The sequence below is a fragment of the Mytilus californianus genome, unplaced genomic scaffold (assembly GCF_021869535.1).
Source record: "Mytilus californianus isolate M0D057914Y unplaced genomic scaffold, xbMytCali1.0.p SCAF_3, whole genome shotgun sequence".
Taxonomy (NCBI): Eukaryota; Metazoa; Mollusca; class Bivalvia; order Mytilida; family Mytilidae; genus Mytilus; species Mytilus californianus.
In genome coordinates, this window is record NW_026262679.1 from 124,429,627 (window position 1) to 124,448,008 (window position 18,382).

The following is an 18,382-nucleotide window of genomic DNA, read 5'->3' on the forward strand; positions in this document are numbered from 1 at the left end:
AACAGTTTCGGACAAGTCAGGAATATGACAGTTATTATCCATTCGTTTGATCTTTTGGTTTTGCCATTTGATTGGGGACTTTCCTTTTTAGCTCACCTGGCAAAAGGGCCAAGTGAGCTTTTCTCATCACTTGGCGTCCGTCGTCCGTCGTCGTCCGTCGTCGTTAACTTTTATAAAAATCTTCTCCTCTGAAACTACTGGGCCAAATTTGACCAAACTTGGCCACAATCATCATTGGGGTATCTAGTTTAAAAAATGTGTCCGGTGACCCGGCCAACCAACCAAGATGGCCGCCATGGCTAATAAAATGCTCCGCAGGGCGCAGCTTGATACGACCGCAGAGGTCGAACCCTGAACAGTTGGGGCAAGTATGGACACAACATTCAAGCTTGATACAGCTTTGCATTTGGATTGTGATTAAATATTTGACACAGCATAGGTTTCTGACACAGAATGAATGTGGTCTAAGAACTTAAAAATTTTAAATTGTAAATTCACCTATTATGGTCCAATATCCAAAATCTAAATACATGGTTAGATTCAGCATATCAAAGAACCCCAAGAATTCAATTTTTGATGAAATCAAACAAAGTTTAATTTTGGACCTTTTTGACCTCAATGTGGACAAAGTTGATAACGGGGCCCAAAAATCAAAAATCTAAATACATGGTTAGATTCAGCATATCAAAGAACCCCATATATTCAATTTTTGTTGAAATCAAACAAAGTTTAATTTTGGACCCCGATTTGGACCAACTTGAAAACTGGGCCCATAATCAAAAATCTAAATACATGTTTAGATTCAGCATATCAAAGAACCCTAAGAATTCAATTTCTGTTAAAATCAAACTAAGTTTAATTTTGGACCCTTTGGACCTTAATGCAGACCAATTTGAAAACTGAACCAAAAATTAAGAATCTAAATACACGGTTAGATTCGGCATATCAAAGAACCCCAATAATTCAATTTTTGATGAAATCAAACAAAGTTTAATTTTGGACCCTATGGACCTCAATGTGGACCAATTTAAAAACGGGGCCCAAAATCCAAAAACTAAATACACGGTTAGATTCAGCATATTAAAGAACCCCAAGAATTCAAGAATAAAACCCCATTGAAATTGGTCAAGAAATAAGCAATTTATACGAAGTATCTTCTTTTGCACAATACTGTGCAATTAAATTTTTCTTGCTATTGCGCAATACTGTACAATTGACAATTTCTTGCTATTGCGCAATATTGTGCTATTGGATATTTCTTGCTATTGCGCAATACTGTGCAATTGAAGATTTCTTGCTATTGCGCAATACTGTGCAATTGAAGATTTCTTGCTATTGTGCAATACTGTGCAATTGAAAATTTCTTGCTATTGCACAATACTTATTATATAATAATTTACACATCCTGTTTGGTGTGTATCTCCTACCATATCATTATTATTTGCTTTTAAATATAAATCAGAAATAACCAACTTAAGATGGAAAATTTTAAAAGAAAAAAAAAAGGAAAAAAAGAAAAAAAAGGAAAAAAAAAAAAATCCCCCCCCCAAATTTTTTGAACCCCCTTATGATTCATCAGCCCCAAACTCAATCCCAGCCTTCCCTTTGTGGTATGGTACCTTGCAGTACAATTTCAGAGAGATCCATACACTTGAACACAAGTTATTGTCTGGAAACTAGAAAAATGTGTTTTTTGGCCCCTTTTTGGCCCCAAATTCCTAAACAATTAGGGCAATTACCCCCAAACTCAAACCCAGCTTTCCCTTTGTGATATGGAACCTTGTAGTACAATATCAGAAAGATCCATACACTTACACACAAGTTATTGTCCTGAAACTAGAAAAATGCTTGTTTTTTGCCCCTTTTTGGCCCCTAATTCCTAAAATATTGAGGCAATTACCCCCATCATCAATCCCAGCCTTCCCTTTGTGGTATGGTACCTTGCAGTACAATTTTAGAGAGATCCATACACTTGAACACAAGTTATTGTCTGGAAACTAGAAAAATGCTTATTTTTGGCCCCTTTTTGGCCCCCAATTCCTAAACGTTTGGGCAATTACCCCCAAACTCAATTCCAGCTTTTCCTTTGTGATATGGAACCTTGTAGTACAATTTCAGAAAGATCCATGCACTTACACACAAGTTATTGTCATGAAACTAGAAAAATGCTTGTTTTTTTGCCCCTTTTTTTGCCCCTAATTCCTAATATTTTGAGGCAATTACCCCCAAAATCAATCCCAGCATTCCTTTTGTGATATGGAACCTTGTGGTACAATGTCAGAGAGATCCATACACTAACACACAAGTTATGTCTGGAAGTTACAAAAATGCTTATTTTTGGCCCCTTTTTGGCCCCTAATTCCTTTACTGTTGGTACCATAACCCCCAAAATCAATCCCAACCTTCCTTTTGTGGTATTGAACCTTGTGGTAAAATTTCATAGAGATCCATTCACTTAAACTAAAGTTCGAGTGCGAAAACTAATGTGTCTTCGGACGACGCCGGACGACGACGACGACAACGCCAATGTCATACCAATATACGACCACAAAATTTTTTTTGCGGTCGTATAAAAATAGAACATAGGGATAAAATGTCGATTTTGGCTTATATCTCTGAAACCAAAGCATTTAGAGCAAATCTGACATGGGGTAAAATTGTTTATCAGGTCAAGATCTATCTGCCCTGAAATTTTCAGATGAATCGGACAACCCGTTGTTGGGTTGCTGCCCCTGAATTGGTAATTTTAAGGAAATTTTGCCGTTTTTGGTTATTATCTTGAATATTATTATAGATAGCGATAAACTGTAAACAGCAATAATGTACAGCAAAGTTAGATCTACAAATAAGTCAACATGACCAAAACTGTCAATTGACCCCTTAAGGAGTTATTGCCCTTTATAGTAAATTTTTTACAATTTTCATAAATTTTGTAAATTTTTGTAAATTTTTATAAAATATTTTCCACTGTAACTACCGGGTCAAGTTCATTATAGATAGAGATAATAGTAAGGAGCAAGAACGTTCAGTAAAGTAAGATCTACAAACACATCACCATCACCAAAACACAATTTTGTCATGAATCCATCTGTGTCCTTTGTTTAATATGCACATAGACCAAGGTGAGCGACACAGGCTCTTTAGAGCCTCTAGTTGAATTATCCTCGGAGTTCAGTATTTTTGTGATTTTACTTTTTTCTTTCCTAGATGCGATCTTAACAGTTATGGACAATTCTATCCTAGATACGATCGTGACAGTTTTTGACAGTTCTATCCTAGATGCAATCTTAACAGTTTTGGACAGTTCTATCCTAAATACGATCTTAACAGTTTGGACATTTCTATTCTAGATGCGATCTTAATAGTTTTGGTAATTCTATCCTAGATGCCATCTTAACAGTTTCTGACAGTTCTTTCCTAGATGCGATCTTAAGCTATGGACAATTCTATCCTAAATGCGATCGTGACAGTTCTATCCTAGATGTGATCTTAACAGTTTTGGACAGTTCTATCCTAGATGCGATCTTAAGTTTTGGACAGTTCTATCCTAGATGCGATTTTAACAGTTTTGGACAGTTCTATCCTAGATTTGATCTGAACAGTTTTGGACAGTTCTATCCTAGATGTGATCTTAACAGTTTTGGACAGTTTTATCCTAGATGTGATCTTAAGTTTTAGACAGTTCTATCCTAGATGCGATTTAATAGATTTGGACAGTCCTATCCTAGATACGATCTTAACAGTTTGGACAGTTCTTTCTTAGATGCAATCTTAACAGTTTTGGACAGTTCTTTCCCAAATGCGATCTTAACAGTTTTGGACATCTTTATCTATTTATGTATTTTTTTTTTATATTCTATTATGTATTTTATTTATTTACTATTTTCTGCCTTTCTTTTTTTTTTTTACTGTACACATATCTTTTTCTGTGATTACTATAACACATAAAAATTTGAGCTTTTTTCTAAATTTCAAACAAAATATTCTAGGATATCGTTAAATTTTATGAATATTTAATATCATTTGATATGATGTCCAGTCAGAAATGGGCCGTTAAATTTGATGCCTCATATAAATAGAATGCCTTGCTCTTTGCACGTTAATAAACCCTTGCAACAAGTCTTTGAGGGGCCCATAAAATATAACATCCTAAAACCAGAATTTTGTCCAAACTTCAGTCTACCAATAGCTGCTGTGATACAAAACCTTTGACCCCAACATCGATCCTCACCCAATGAAGTTCTATCAAGTCAAGTCTGGTTAAGATATTCATTAAAGCTTAAAAACCTGAAATGTTGACACCCATACATCATACTATAAGTTTAGTCCGACTTCATCCGTATTTGGCGATATGATTTTAGAAGCATGTCAGCCCCAAAGCTACTGACCTTCAACTGTGTGGGTAAATCATTAATAAAACACTCAAGATAATTAAAAAGTTTATTTTCATATTTTGTGGAAAATTATATATTAAATGATTAAGTGAACTTAAATAATAAGCTCATCTTATATACAAACTATTATAATATTGATAGCACATATATTTCTGAAATAACACAAATTATGATAAAGACTTTACAAAACGTTCTGTTTAGACATTTCTTTGCAATATTTGAATAAAGTGCAGCAACTGATGCATAATATTGAAATTTGATTATATACTTAGTACCAAATAAAGTAAATTTTAAGTATAATACATTCAATAGCCGTTGTTTTGTATCAGCCATCTCTGATGATATAGATATCAGTCGGGGTTGCATAGGCTTTATCAAACACCAACAGAAAAACATCTGTTTCATGTATATAATAAAGTGTATATGATATTGCTTTTTTCTATATCACACACTGTATCAACCAACAGATATTGGTGTCTTTGATGATTTATACAGACGTGATATTGAAAAAGCCATATACTATTGCCTATCTATTTCAGCTGCTGCTTATAATTTCTTATTTGTAATAAGCACATAGGTATTTGATTAGAAGATACATAACCAATTGTTTCTTCAGTTTCAGGATTTAATTAAATGTATTTAAATTTGTTTGATATGGTCAGGATTTATCGAATCTGCTCTAGAAAGTAACCTTTAAAATGAATGCAGCCCATACTATTATTCCTTCGAAAAAATGTCTATTCTACCTAAAAATTGAGAAAAATACATGGTGCACAAGTATACTGTATATCATTGCTATTTTGCGTATTTTTTCTTTTATCTTTTTTGTGATAATTTTTCATATCACGCTACTCTCTTGAAATAGAAAATTATCATCAGAAACTAAGGGCGCATGTGACGTTGTAAATGTAAACATACTAAGGCAAAATAGCAACTAACAGATTATCAATGGTCTTTCAAACTCGGGACGTTTCTCTGCCACATCTCGAGAAACAACCTCCCTGTTTAAAAAAACCATCAATAATCTATAAATCTTAGCTAACTTCACAAGTGGAGCAGAAATTGGTTAAATCAATCATGTGGTTTATACATAGATTGAAATGTTTATAAGTTTGAATGAAAATAGCAGATTATTCTAATATCAATTAATTCACATAAATAATGTAATTCAAACACAAAATAGTCTTCATTATTTAATTACACATAACCAAACTACAGTTCAGCTTTTTAAATAAAGTTCAGCATGATTTGTGGTAAAACTGATGGGATATAATCCATCACATACCATATATCCCCCCCCTTTAACATTGGGCAAAGACGATTGCTACAAAGAGAGCTATAGATGTGTATAAGAGAGAGCCAACCAATATCCATACTTTAATCAAGATCACAAAATAAAAAAAATATACCATGGAGATAATGACTTTTATAGCTTATAAGGACAGACACATTAAGTATTGTAAGTGTGTGCATCATTAATTATTAAAACATGTTTGTGACTGCTTAATATTACCCATTATCTGGCACAATTGGGTGACAGCAAAAAAGAACAACAACCAGTAATAATTTACCAAAACAGACTTCAACTCATCTGCCATAAACAATAAATGCTAACTTTTTTAAGTACAAATATTGCTGAAAATTAAATGAAAATCCTAATTCAGGTGAAAAACATATGGTGTTTTCCTTGACAAGGATATTAATCAGTGCAGCTATGAATAGGTTTAGTGTGAAACATTTTAAACAACTACTGAAAAGCTTGACTTTGCAATACTGTTGTATATTCCTTTTTAAATGCTTGTTTTATGTTGTTATAAACTATTTCATTCAATGTTTACACCAACTGGTCTTATCAACTAATTTCTGGTCTACTTGAAAATGAATTGAACAATATGAGTGATATGAGTAGACATGTACAAGTTGGAAAAGACCACAGAATAGCACATACAAGTTATAACAAAGCTATACATTCATTTAGTAGAGAGCAAGTGATGACTACAGCTATTAGGACGGACATATCAAACCCTATATATCCCAAAATTCTAATACTCATTGCATCATGAAAAAAAAATGTGTAATCACACAAGGAACTGCAAAGGGTATTTGCTTATGAATTTTTTATATACTCCAAAAAACTTGAAATTAGTTATAATATACTACTAAATCATTTGCATGGAGATAGTAAACTCTTTTTTATGACCATTTATTTCTGCCAACATCCAAATTATCAGTGCATCAATGGACTATGAAATTAAGTATAAGACTGTCTTAGTAAATTCATCATTCTTCTCAAATAGTTTCAAACTAAGCATCAAAAGCTGTTGACATTGGAAAGAACTGTCTGATCTATACAACTACATTCGGGAAATAAATTGGATTATAAACGTTTCAAACCAACCAGTGAAGATTTGGTATGACATTATTTATTATGTTATTTAGAGATTTTCATGTTGCACATGTGAAAATGTTTATAGCTATCGACCAATGCACAAGTTCTTTGGTGACAAATAGGTGGGTACTAAGCATGATCTCCGTAAAGGGGATACAAATAAAAAATAATTTTATTATCCATATTTTTTTTCAAGTATGGTATAAAACATTTCATGGTAAAGAGAACACTCATGGATGATAAAATATATGTAGTATAAATCCAGATATTAGCGAAAACTTTCACGTTTGTAAAATATTATAGAGTAATGAAATTTTTAAAATCTGGACAATTTTCATCCATGTCAAAATATGATGTGTATTATAAGATAATTATGGTTGAATTTAATCAGAAAACTGTCAATTGCTATTTTTTTTCTCTAAATTAAATTGGTATATTACCTGAGAGAAAAGTAGTTCTTCATGGTTGATAAATCTCAGATTTCTAAATATCAAATATATTGCAATGATTGGTCAAAATATACAGGTAAATAAGCCAAATATACAGGAAAGAATTAATGGCACTTTCAGCAGACGACAGGAATGTATGGAAAGCCACATAAGCAAATATACAAAACATTGTGTGTTGATTATGTTTACCTATCTAATAATTATCATAAAAAACAAAAAATGGCAAGTAAAAAATCTCATGAAAATAAGTAACATAATACACTGTAAATATTAATTAAAAAAAAACCTGAAATAATTAACTATTATTATTATGTAGTACTTAAAATGTTTAGTACATATAACAAACTTTATCAACTGAAACAACAACAGTTATATATTTGTACAATTTCATGCACTGATAGCGAAAATATTTCATTTATTTGGGTTCATTTCATGAGAAATCAAATCAATCAATATTGACAATATATAACTGTTATAAAAAGTATGTACTAAATGTAAATGAATAAATGGTAGTATTCATAGGGATTACCAACTTTTATGGTTGCCTATTAAAATCAAAACCTCAACCATAACGAAATATAAAGTATTTTATCATTTCTTCTCTAATAGCATGAAAACCCATAAACCGAGGAATCTTCCTAAATATTACTTCTTTATATAATTCTCATTATATACCACTGCAGTTTTCTAACAAAAATCTTCAATCTCTCAACTCAAGCATGAAAAATATTTTTAACAAATGTTTAAGGCTGATATCATAATGTATTTTCTTCACACACTGCTTCTGAATAAATATTTAGCCAACAACAGACATGCACACATTCAACTGCTTCATCATAACATATAACATTGGTACCAATAAATATATAAATAAATAATAATCCTGAATAAAGAGAAACAAATTCATGGAAATATTTTGGATATAAAAAAACTTAATTATTGTCTTAACCTTGTAAGGCATCTGTACCTCATTAAATATGAGGGTAACAGAAATTAACATCATGAATTTTAAGAGATCACAAAATATGACTTCCCTGGACTATACATCAACAGCAGATGCGGATCCAGCCATTTTCAAAAAAAAAAAGGGGGGGGGGGGGGGGGGTTTCCAACCCAGGATAAAGGGGGTTTCAACCATATGTCCCCATTCAAAAGCATTGATCGTAAAAAAAAAAAAAACGGGGTTCAAACCACCCACCCCCCCGTTGGATCCGCCTCTGGACAGCAATCCAATCTATATATATATATATATATATATGCTGTTTTTTAAGTTTGCAGAGGAAATCTGAAGTTTACTGAACTCAAGTCGTTACATTAATACTACAACATAGTCATTTTTTAGCAATTTCATGGTCAAATATGGAAAGGAATCCCAAATAGTGCAATGTTTTATTGTCCTTATTTAGACATTACTATAGAAGGCTTTTGAATTTTATTGGTGGACACAGTTTCTTTACATATTTTTTGTAAAACACTTCACCTTTGATTTTGTAGAGTTAATTATTTTAACATTAACCAGTAGATATAACCTAACTGTGATAATGTGGAAACAGATGGTATACACTGTACACATTATTACAAACATTTGTGACACACAGTCATTAGCTGCATAGGGCCTTGACTATGATATTGAAAAATTAAATGCATGAAATAACTAAGGAATAAATGTTCACAGAAATTGTCCATTCCATGTCCAAATTCTCAAATTTCACCATACAATATATCTTAATAGTTTAAAGCATTGTTATGAAAAAGACATTGTTATCTGTTTCTAAGCTTTGAACAAATAACATTTGTTTTTTTGAGACAATGGTTATGTTGTATCTACATGCCACAATCTTCAATCCTGCTTCAAGTAATAATTCTTGCTTCAGTAAGTCAAATTATTTCCTTTTGGAACTTTTTTATATACAGGGAACAACAGAACTATTAATAAATTGAGCTTAAACAGAATCATGCTGTGTGTTTAATTTACTGTATAGCAAAATTTTAAAAACCTTCATTTCACATTCCATTACACGATTTTAAAATTTAAAAGTTTCCTTGGAAACAGATTGGTAAAACAAAACTTATTAACAAAGTGTAAAACAAGTGAATTATATATGAGAAATAGGCAGTTCCATCATCTTGTGCCCCATATTTACATCTAATACATATATAATATATATCTTTATATAACCATGTCCAGCACCCAATCTTCTTATTGACTAAACTTACACAAAACAGTTATTCCATGTTAAATTTAGAAAATAGCACATTTTATGGAAATAACAATTAATTAATTCAGAACATAAATATAACCTTGTCGACTCCTTTCTCAGTCCATACTATTATTGAAAGAAAATCTGTTTAAGATAAGGTATCTCTGTATTATCCTAATAATAATCCAGGTCCTTTGGGTAAATCTTTTGCCAAATGTTGTGTTCATTTAACTTATCCACTACCTACTGCCTTTGCCTGACCTGCAGTGCATGCAGTTCCTTGTAACTACATAATAATCTTCACTCGTGTCATTCTATTATCTTCTACTTTTCAATTTAAATAATTGAAAGCAAGAGCATGAGGCATAGATGGATTTTTCAAAATTAGCCATAATACAAAGACATTTTGTCATTCACTATTTTAAACTGACCACTGAAATGCCAGGAGAAAAGTTTGAATTTCACTTCCATTCCTTTTTAAAGTAATAGAGTACATGCTAGCCACAAATGAAATTCTTTTACTGAAGAACAGCTGCAAGCTCAAAGAAAATCTTTCTGAACATACATAGATACATAGACTGACAGACCTTGTTTTGAAAACATTGATGTGTATAAAATGAAGTTTTAATTGTGAAGAACACATTGTCTGTAAAATCATCACCACAGAAATTATATGTTAAAAATAGCACTGCTACTATGGTAACATATCACAATGTAGCATTGTTTCTATGGCAACATATACATGGTATAATATATCTAAGCGTATATCTATATAACTGTTGAATGTCGTGAAGTAACAGAATCTTTTTTACTCCGTAATGATGCCGACGGAGATGGCCTTGATCCTGAATACGCATTTTCATTTCCTGTTATTACAACTGTCCCATAAAATTTTTCTTGTTCCTCTCGTTGTTTTTGGAATTCTTCTTCTAATCTCTGAAAAATAATTTGTTATCATGAATGCATAATAAAGGATAAGTTAGTTTACATACTGAATAGCTGCTTAACAAGTTCTAAGATTAAGATCACATCTCTGATAGTTTCTTCAATTATATTTCCTTTACTTGAATTTTATTTAAATATCCTTTCATATATCACTTAACTACACTATTAGGTATTAATAGATGCGATACAAGACTAGCAGACATTTAAGGTGCCCTATTTTATTCTTCTTCATACTATACGTTTTTTCAGGGTTTTCAAAAATATAAACAACTGCATCATGAGTGCATATTATGGCTGTCCCCTTAAATAGTTTAATGACCATTTGTCTTACCAAGAAGTTATATCAATCTCAAAAGGGGGGGTGTCTCTTCCTATATAAAGGTATACACAGACCTACCGCCAGTATGGGTAACTTTTTTGGAATGTAAAATATATCAATTAAGTGCTATTTCAAAGATGAAGAATACTATTGGGTAGACATTTATATGTCAACGGGTCATAATCTTCTGATCTATTTTGAACAGATATATCACGTTATGGAGGGATATTTGCGAAAAATACCAGACCAGGGACTGTTAAATTTCCCGAGCCACTAGGCAAGGGAAATTTGGTCTCAAGACTGGTATTTTTCGCAAATACCCCTCCATTACATGATATATCTGTTTAATTACACCGAATAGATTTTGATTGAAACTGCCTGTACAGGTGAAGGGAAATCGTAATACCGCGGGAATTATACATGTACTTAAATACGCGAAAGTGCTGTCTTTTTGTAACGTAATGGTATCTATGCGTAAACATCATTGTTATTCCATCATTAAATCGTACTTTTGTACAGACATCTTTTTCCACTTTATATGTATATCTCTGACATTCAGTTTGTTTACAGTTTTAGGTTTAACTCAATCAATAGTTGTCTTAATAATCGGGATAAAGTGAGAGAGGTTTCGAATAATTTTAGCGGGAAAAGGCTCGCTAGGGTAAAAAAGGAATATCCAAAATGGCAAATACCACGGCAGAGAGGGGAATTTGTTGCAAATTCACCAGCATGCAGTGCTGAAAAACAGTCAAATTCTTTTGAAATGAGGAAAAAAAGTTAGAATATACGAAAAATACACTGGCTAACAACCAATCAAAATCCGGCATTCTTATATAAGGTGTAATTAATCTAATAATATGAATGATCTCATGTGGTTAACCTCTAAATAAGATGATAGATGGGAAATATATATAATTGGGTTGTGATTTTCCTATGAAATATATGAATGGGTAGGGATTTTCACATAAATCAATGTATGAATGGGAGTGGTTTTCAAACCCCAGTGGGACGTCTGAACCCAAATTTGTATTATGAGACCCCACATGATCAATCTTAACATCCTTTAAATATTTCACAGCTTTTTTGGGTTCTTGTAATCTGAAAAAAACAATTGCACCACCAATACCATTTTTTCACAAACATTCCATAACTCCAGAGTTATCAGAGAACAGAAACCAATTTCGGGACGTATGTACAAATGGACAAGGGTAACATTTAATGCCCCTTCCGTGATTGCGGGGGCATAAAAAGTATGAACTATCCAATTTGATAGGGGTTGTTTCATAAATCTGACAATAAATCATGTAAAAAATTCAATATCGCAAATTTAGTTGAAAAGGCAAATAAATTCAAAAAGTTTTGTCATTCTAGAATGACTAAAGTAATAATTACCAAAACAGAAAAGAGGGATTACAGTAATCAATCAAACAATTATGTAGTATTGTATTGTATAAGATTTGGTCAAAACAAGCTTGAATTATCAAAAGTGAATGTGTAGACAATCTGATTATAGAGGAATGATATTTAGTTATGTTCTATTGTCAATAATCAAAGATTTGCATTGTTGAATGTTTAGTTATTAACCAAGTTATCACTGTTAAATCATAACATACATGATACCTTAAAAACATATGTCATTTTCTAAGTTATACTTTGGTACTAGGAGGAAAATACTAAAAATTGGTACTGATAATGTTATTATAGCTGGTATATTTCAACAAAGAAATACCTATGGAAGATGTTGAAAATAAGACAGAGATTAAGGGAAGAAATTTTGCTGGTTTTTACCATTCTGTGTTGAATATTGAGACAATTAACCACAGACAAAAATAAAGCGACTCTTCAATGTAAATGTTCAGCCTTGACAGTATTATAACTCACCTGTTTCCTAGGAACAAGTTGGTTCTTCCATTCTCGTAACTCATTAGAATATTGTTCATCTAATTCTTTAATCTTTTGGGTCTCTTGTTCCATTAACATTTTCCTCTTTTCACCCTAATATAAAATAAAGAAGACATATAACAATAGTGGTTGAAGTTCAAGTTTTGGACATTGTACTTCATTTTCAGCAAATCATAATGTTTATTATCACAATGGTATACATGATACAATGAATTCATGTTTCCTGTTTTCTTACATAAAGTCACTTTTTTCATCATGTTTCACCACCTTTAGAATTTAAGTGATTGTGTTGTCAATACATTATCTATAAAGAAAAGAACAGTCAACAATAAGAAAAACAAACAACACAAAAATGATTTTAAATTAAATATTAATTCTGATATTCACCAAAAAAATGGATGAGGTGGATGTTTTTTATTCGGATATAAATTAGGATACTTTAGAGGTAGTTATTTTAAGCATTATTATTGATTGATTGATTGATTGTTGGTTGCTTAATGTCCAGTAGCATAAGCATAATGATAATTTATTATAAAAGTTCTTGCAATATCTGACCCTATACTTTTCAGGGGAAAATCTTTGGGGAAACCATCTGTCTGATGAAAACAATACTTTTTCTGAATTTCATTGCCATAAAAACACCCAACTCAAACATCTGCAAACTTGATATAATTTACCTGTAATTGTTCAAGTTCTCTGAGACTTGTCTCATTTCTGAACACCAAATCTTCCCACTGTTTCTTGTGTTTATTTTCTTGTCTCTGTTGTTCTGATTTTATTCTCTTTTTCTCATTTTCTTCAAACTGAAAAAAACAAAAAAGACTCACTAATTATATTAGGTTTTACATTATCACTTTGTCAACTTCCAAATCCTTTGTTATTTAGACACAATAGTACTTAGAATAAATCAAATTAACACACCCAATTCTGAACAACCAAAACATATTCATGAAAAAATCTTCTTTTAGAAATTAGGTTATGCAGAAATGTCTAACCTGTGTAGGCCACTGCTATAAGTGATTGTTAAACAGGAAGTTGATGGGCAAGTCAGGAGATTTTTTGTTGTTGATGTTGGTTGTTGTCTGCCTTATTTGTTTATTATTGAAGCATATATCAGGGCCTTAGTTTTCTCGTTTAACTTGTGTCATGCATGAGCTTTTTGTCATTGAATTTATGATATGGGTCTTGCTCATTGTTGAAGGCCATACAGTGACCTATATTTGCTAACATCCACTTCAGTTGGTCTCTGGTGGATTGTTGTCTCATTGGCAATCATACCACATCTCCTTATTCTTATAATAGCTATGAAAACACATCAAATGGAATAGCATGCTCACATGAAGTTATCTACAAAATTTCATTAAGCTCAAACTTGTAGTTCCTGAGAAAATTGTGATGACAATTTCATGTGACTAACAGAGGTAAACCTGTATACCCCCTCTTTCTGAGTGAGCAGGGCTATAAAGTTTGTGGAAAGTTTGAAAGGTCAAGGTCACATATCACACTGACAACCAGGGCTTCCAAAAAATATTTGAGCCAGCCGGACATTTTATATCTTATCCCGATTTTAATCCCTTAAGACTAAGTCACAAAAGGCAATTATGGTAATCAGATGGCCATCCCAATGATTGACATTAGATTAAAAAAAAAAACGATATTAAACTTTACTTTGATGTGAATTTGATGTTCGGACGTAAACTGTTAAATTGGCAGTGCAGAATTCGAAGTGTGCACATCAGCGTGCTCATAACTGCCTTAGACTCTTTATTTGTGCAAAATTATGTTGTCAAAAACTTTACTTTCGTTTTTAAATTCACATTTTCCTAATACCGGATGTTGACCTGACAATGGTAAAACATGGACCAGAAACGGATACGTAAAATCCGTGTACGTTTACAAAGCACGACTGAGTGAAGAAGCTCTTTCCACGTTATTTCTTCAACAAAATACTTGAAATGAACGTTACATACAGGTATCAATGATAATTTTTATCATTTTTTAAGAAATGTAGGATGCATAATTAAATTTCCCTACTGTGCACATGCGCACACGTGTTCTAGTTCATACAACGTAGTTCTTACGATTTTTCATTTAAAACCTTTTTAAATTTTTCATCAAATCATGTTTATAAACGTATTTCTTATAATTTCAATCTTTTGGACTAAATCAATTAGATAGAAACCGCTGAAATGTAAGAAATTAACTTTGAATAGACCGATCAATTTATACGATGTCCGGTACTGGAAATAGTTTACCTGTCACCTGAACAGGTAGATTTCAGCTGTCCAACAACTAATTAGCCTTGATTAAAAATAGAAAGTATTGAAGTAGGGGTTGTTTTGATAGTAATTAATCATCATGTCACTTTTATGACCGGAAATGTGTGGCTGTTAAAGGCAAAAGGTTGGGTCAAAAAGATCGTGAATTATGCTAAAATGACCGTCTCTTAAGAAAGCCTTGACAACTAAAAAGTAGATGACCGTTTCATGCTTTGCCCAGCCGGACTTTTACCGGACATTATACAATTGTCCGGAATATATGACCGTTTTGGAAGCCTTGCTGACAACAGGACCTTACAATTAACACATAGATAACAGATACTGAATCTAGCATACTATACTGAACTGAGAGTTTAAGGTCAGGTGATATTTGTTAGATATACATGAAAACCTTAACAATCAGTAAACTGACCCCCAAACAAGACCTATAATTTTTACATTCAATACAAGAATAAGACAACATGATTATCTCAGTCATTGAGGTAAGTCCAAATCATATTTCTTATAAAACTAGCTCATCATAACCAATAAACTATTGAAACAGAAAGAGGGTGTTGAGTGCAACAAAATACTAAGTTCATAAGAAATCTTCAATTAAAATATAAAATGCCAAGCTCTTCTGTTTTCTGAACCATTAAACTTTAATGTAACTTCAATAAATTAATACATGTCTACTTTCATCTACAGTATCAAGTTATAATTAATTCAATCTGTCATATAACACCTTAGTCATCATTGAATGTTTTGTTTTCCTGATAAAAAATGGAGATCCCCTTTTTGAAATTTTAAAGAAATGATTTGAACCACTAAACAAAATCATGATCATTTCAATTAATCAAAAAAAAATATTTCTCTATTGATTATCTAGAAACCAAAAGTGTGACATACAGAAGGATGAACATAAAGCTTCCTATATACCCTTGTCAGTCGAGTGGGGGTATAAAAACTAGAGACTTTATTAAATAACCAAAATAAATAGATGTATTAAATAATTTGTTTGTGATTTCTATTACCTGTAACAAAATTTGAGGGTACTATAACGATAGATCTTTTATCATTACTATACAGAGTTATATCATATATATGTATACCTACAATCAATATAATTATCTTATATTGTAAACTAATCAACTTCGTTATATTTTCTTCATTACAACATTTTATCATTCTACATGTCTATTCCTTTCCCTGTTGTTAAAACATCAACATCTTTTAATTAAGATAATTTACATAAAGGTTTTTTTGGAAGGAAATATTTTTTCATTAATATTCACACTGGAAGAAATCAAGACCAACATTTGCATAGACACAATGGAGAACAGTCATGTAAAAATATAAAGGTAATGTGTATTGGTATTAATAAATATGACATCACAAGAAATCTTTGTTCCCATTTTTCCCCCCTTTTAAATCACCTGAAGTTGAGAAGTTTACAGCTCTATATGACCTTTGGTACATGCACAATATAACTATAAAATTATCATAGTAATTTCTTGTATATGATGTGCCTATGATTATTTGAAAACTATAGTTAATACAAAAAAAAAAACTTTTCAAGGTCTGATTTCACTAATTATTTTAGGGTTAGTTAGTGTTCAAATTCACTTAAAACAGTGAGTGTTCTTAAACTTAGAAACTTCAAAGTGAAAAACCCAGAAGTTCTTGTGAATGAAGAAGGCAAAAATATTATAATACTGTCAGCAGTATTATGCAAATTAGTGCAAGTTTTTACAATTTAACTTAAATAGGCAAAATATTATTTACCAGGTAGATGGACCTTTGTGAGAATTTATTAGCTATCTTATAAAAGTAAGTTAGTATCTATGGATAAATCATGTAAATTAACGTGTGTAATAAATATCTGAAAAAAAATGAATTTAGGGCAGTAATAGTACTATGTTTTTATTCTCTTTTCAAAAGTAACTTTTTCTGCTTTTCATTATGTCCAATGGCTCATGTCATCAAAATGAATAAACTTGTGATTTATATGTTTTGCTTACATATTATGGACTAAATTAAGACTATCCTCACAATCCGACACGCAATCCTTTATTGGACCACGTTATTAATCTTCACGTCATTTTCAATATTAATTCTGGAAACATTCTGTGACCAGGAACCTTCATTTCACAATATTTGTCTCAAAATGATATCAAAACTGATATAAAAGAAGTCAAATTACAATAGATATTTCATCTTACAGTTGAAGGCAATTTTTTATCTTACAATTGAAGGCAACATTTTATCTTCTATCTTACAACTGAAGGCAATATTCTATCTTACAACTGAAGGCAATATTCTATCTTACAACTGAAGGCAATATTCTATCTTACAATTCAAGGCAATATTCTATCTTACAATTGAAGGCAATATTCTATCTTACAGCTGAAGGCAATCTATCTTAAAATTGATGGCAATATTCTATCTTACAATTGAAGGCAATATTCTATCTTACAACTGAAGGCAATCTATCTTAAAATTGATGGTAATATTCTATCTTACAATTGAAGGCAATACTCCATCTTACAACTGTATATTAATAACATATAGCTAACTGAGGCAAGGTTGACAATGTTTTTCGAGGGGTAACAATCTGCTCCATCATCATTAAGGCTATGTGTTATTTAATTTATTATACTGAATGCTCTGTCATTATTGTCTTTTAAATCGTAAATTGAAGGTTATAAACTATGACGTCATGTACATAACAACGTTACAGTCATTAGAAAAAACAAGTGAAGAAAGATGTATTTTTTATGTTGTCGGTCTATTAAAAATGTCTGAGGCCGCAACGGAGAACTTGAGCATTGTCTTTAAAATTATTTATGCAAATTTAATTCATTATCCTATAAATTATCGATTTTTGATAGGTCTGCACGAGAGGGTGACATTCAAAACATTTTCTACCGCTGAGCCAAGGGATAGAGTAAATTATCTCCCTCGTAATAACCAATCAAAATCTGGCATTTTAACGTGAAGTATAATAAAAGGCAATATTCAATCTTACAATTGAAGGCAATATTCTATCTTACAACTGAAGGCAATATTCTATCTTACAACTGAAGGCAATATTCAATCTAACAACTGAAGGCAATATTCTATCTTACAACTGAAGGCAATCTTCTATCTTACAACTGAAGGCAATATTCTATCTTACAGCTGAAGGCAATATTCTATCTTACAATTGAAGGCAATATTCTATCTTACAACTGAAGGCAATATTCTATCTTTCAATTCATTGATGATACAAATGGCCTAAACTGTAGGAATAAGACATTACAAAACTAAATTTTCAAACTGCAAAAATTTATATTTGCAGAGAACAATTTCAGCAAAAATTGTCTTGTGATTTCATGCATTTTGATAAATAAGATAAGATTACATTTATAGATAAAGTATAGAGTTCCCCATCGAATTCATCAGACTTATACAAGGAGTTTTATTATATTCAACCAATCAATTATTTAAGTACTGTATTCACTATGTCTGGGTATAAAGATGTCA

General features: G+C 31.5%; 1 protein-coding gene across 2 annotated transcripts in view; it reads right to left on the minus strand.

The window, feature by feature from the left end:
• Window positions 1–4,427: 4,427 nt before the first annotated feature.
• LOC127736085 (STE20-like serine/threonine-protein kinase) overlaps window positions 4,428–18,382 on the minus strand; it is a 64,733-nt gene continuing 50,778 nt past the window's right edge. For both annotated transcript variants that reach the window (XM_052246591.1, XM_052246592.1), the window contains 3 exons: window positions 13,277–13,402; window positions 12,579–12,692; window positions 4,428–10,369 (listed from right to left, as the gene is read on the minus strand). In XM_052246591.1, the coding sequence (XP_052102551.1) occupies window positions 10,202–10,369; window positions 12,579–12,692; window positions 13,277–13,402 (408 nt within the window). In that variant the 3' untranslated portion in view covers window positions 4,428–10,201. The remainder of the gene's footprint in view (window positions 10,370–12,578; window positions 12,693–13,276; window positions 13,403–18,382) is intronic.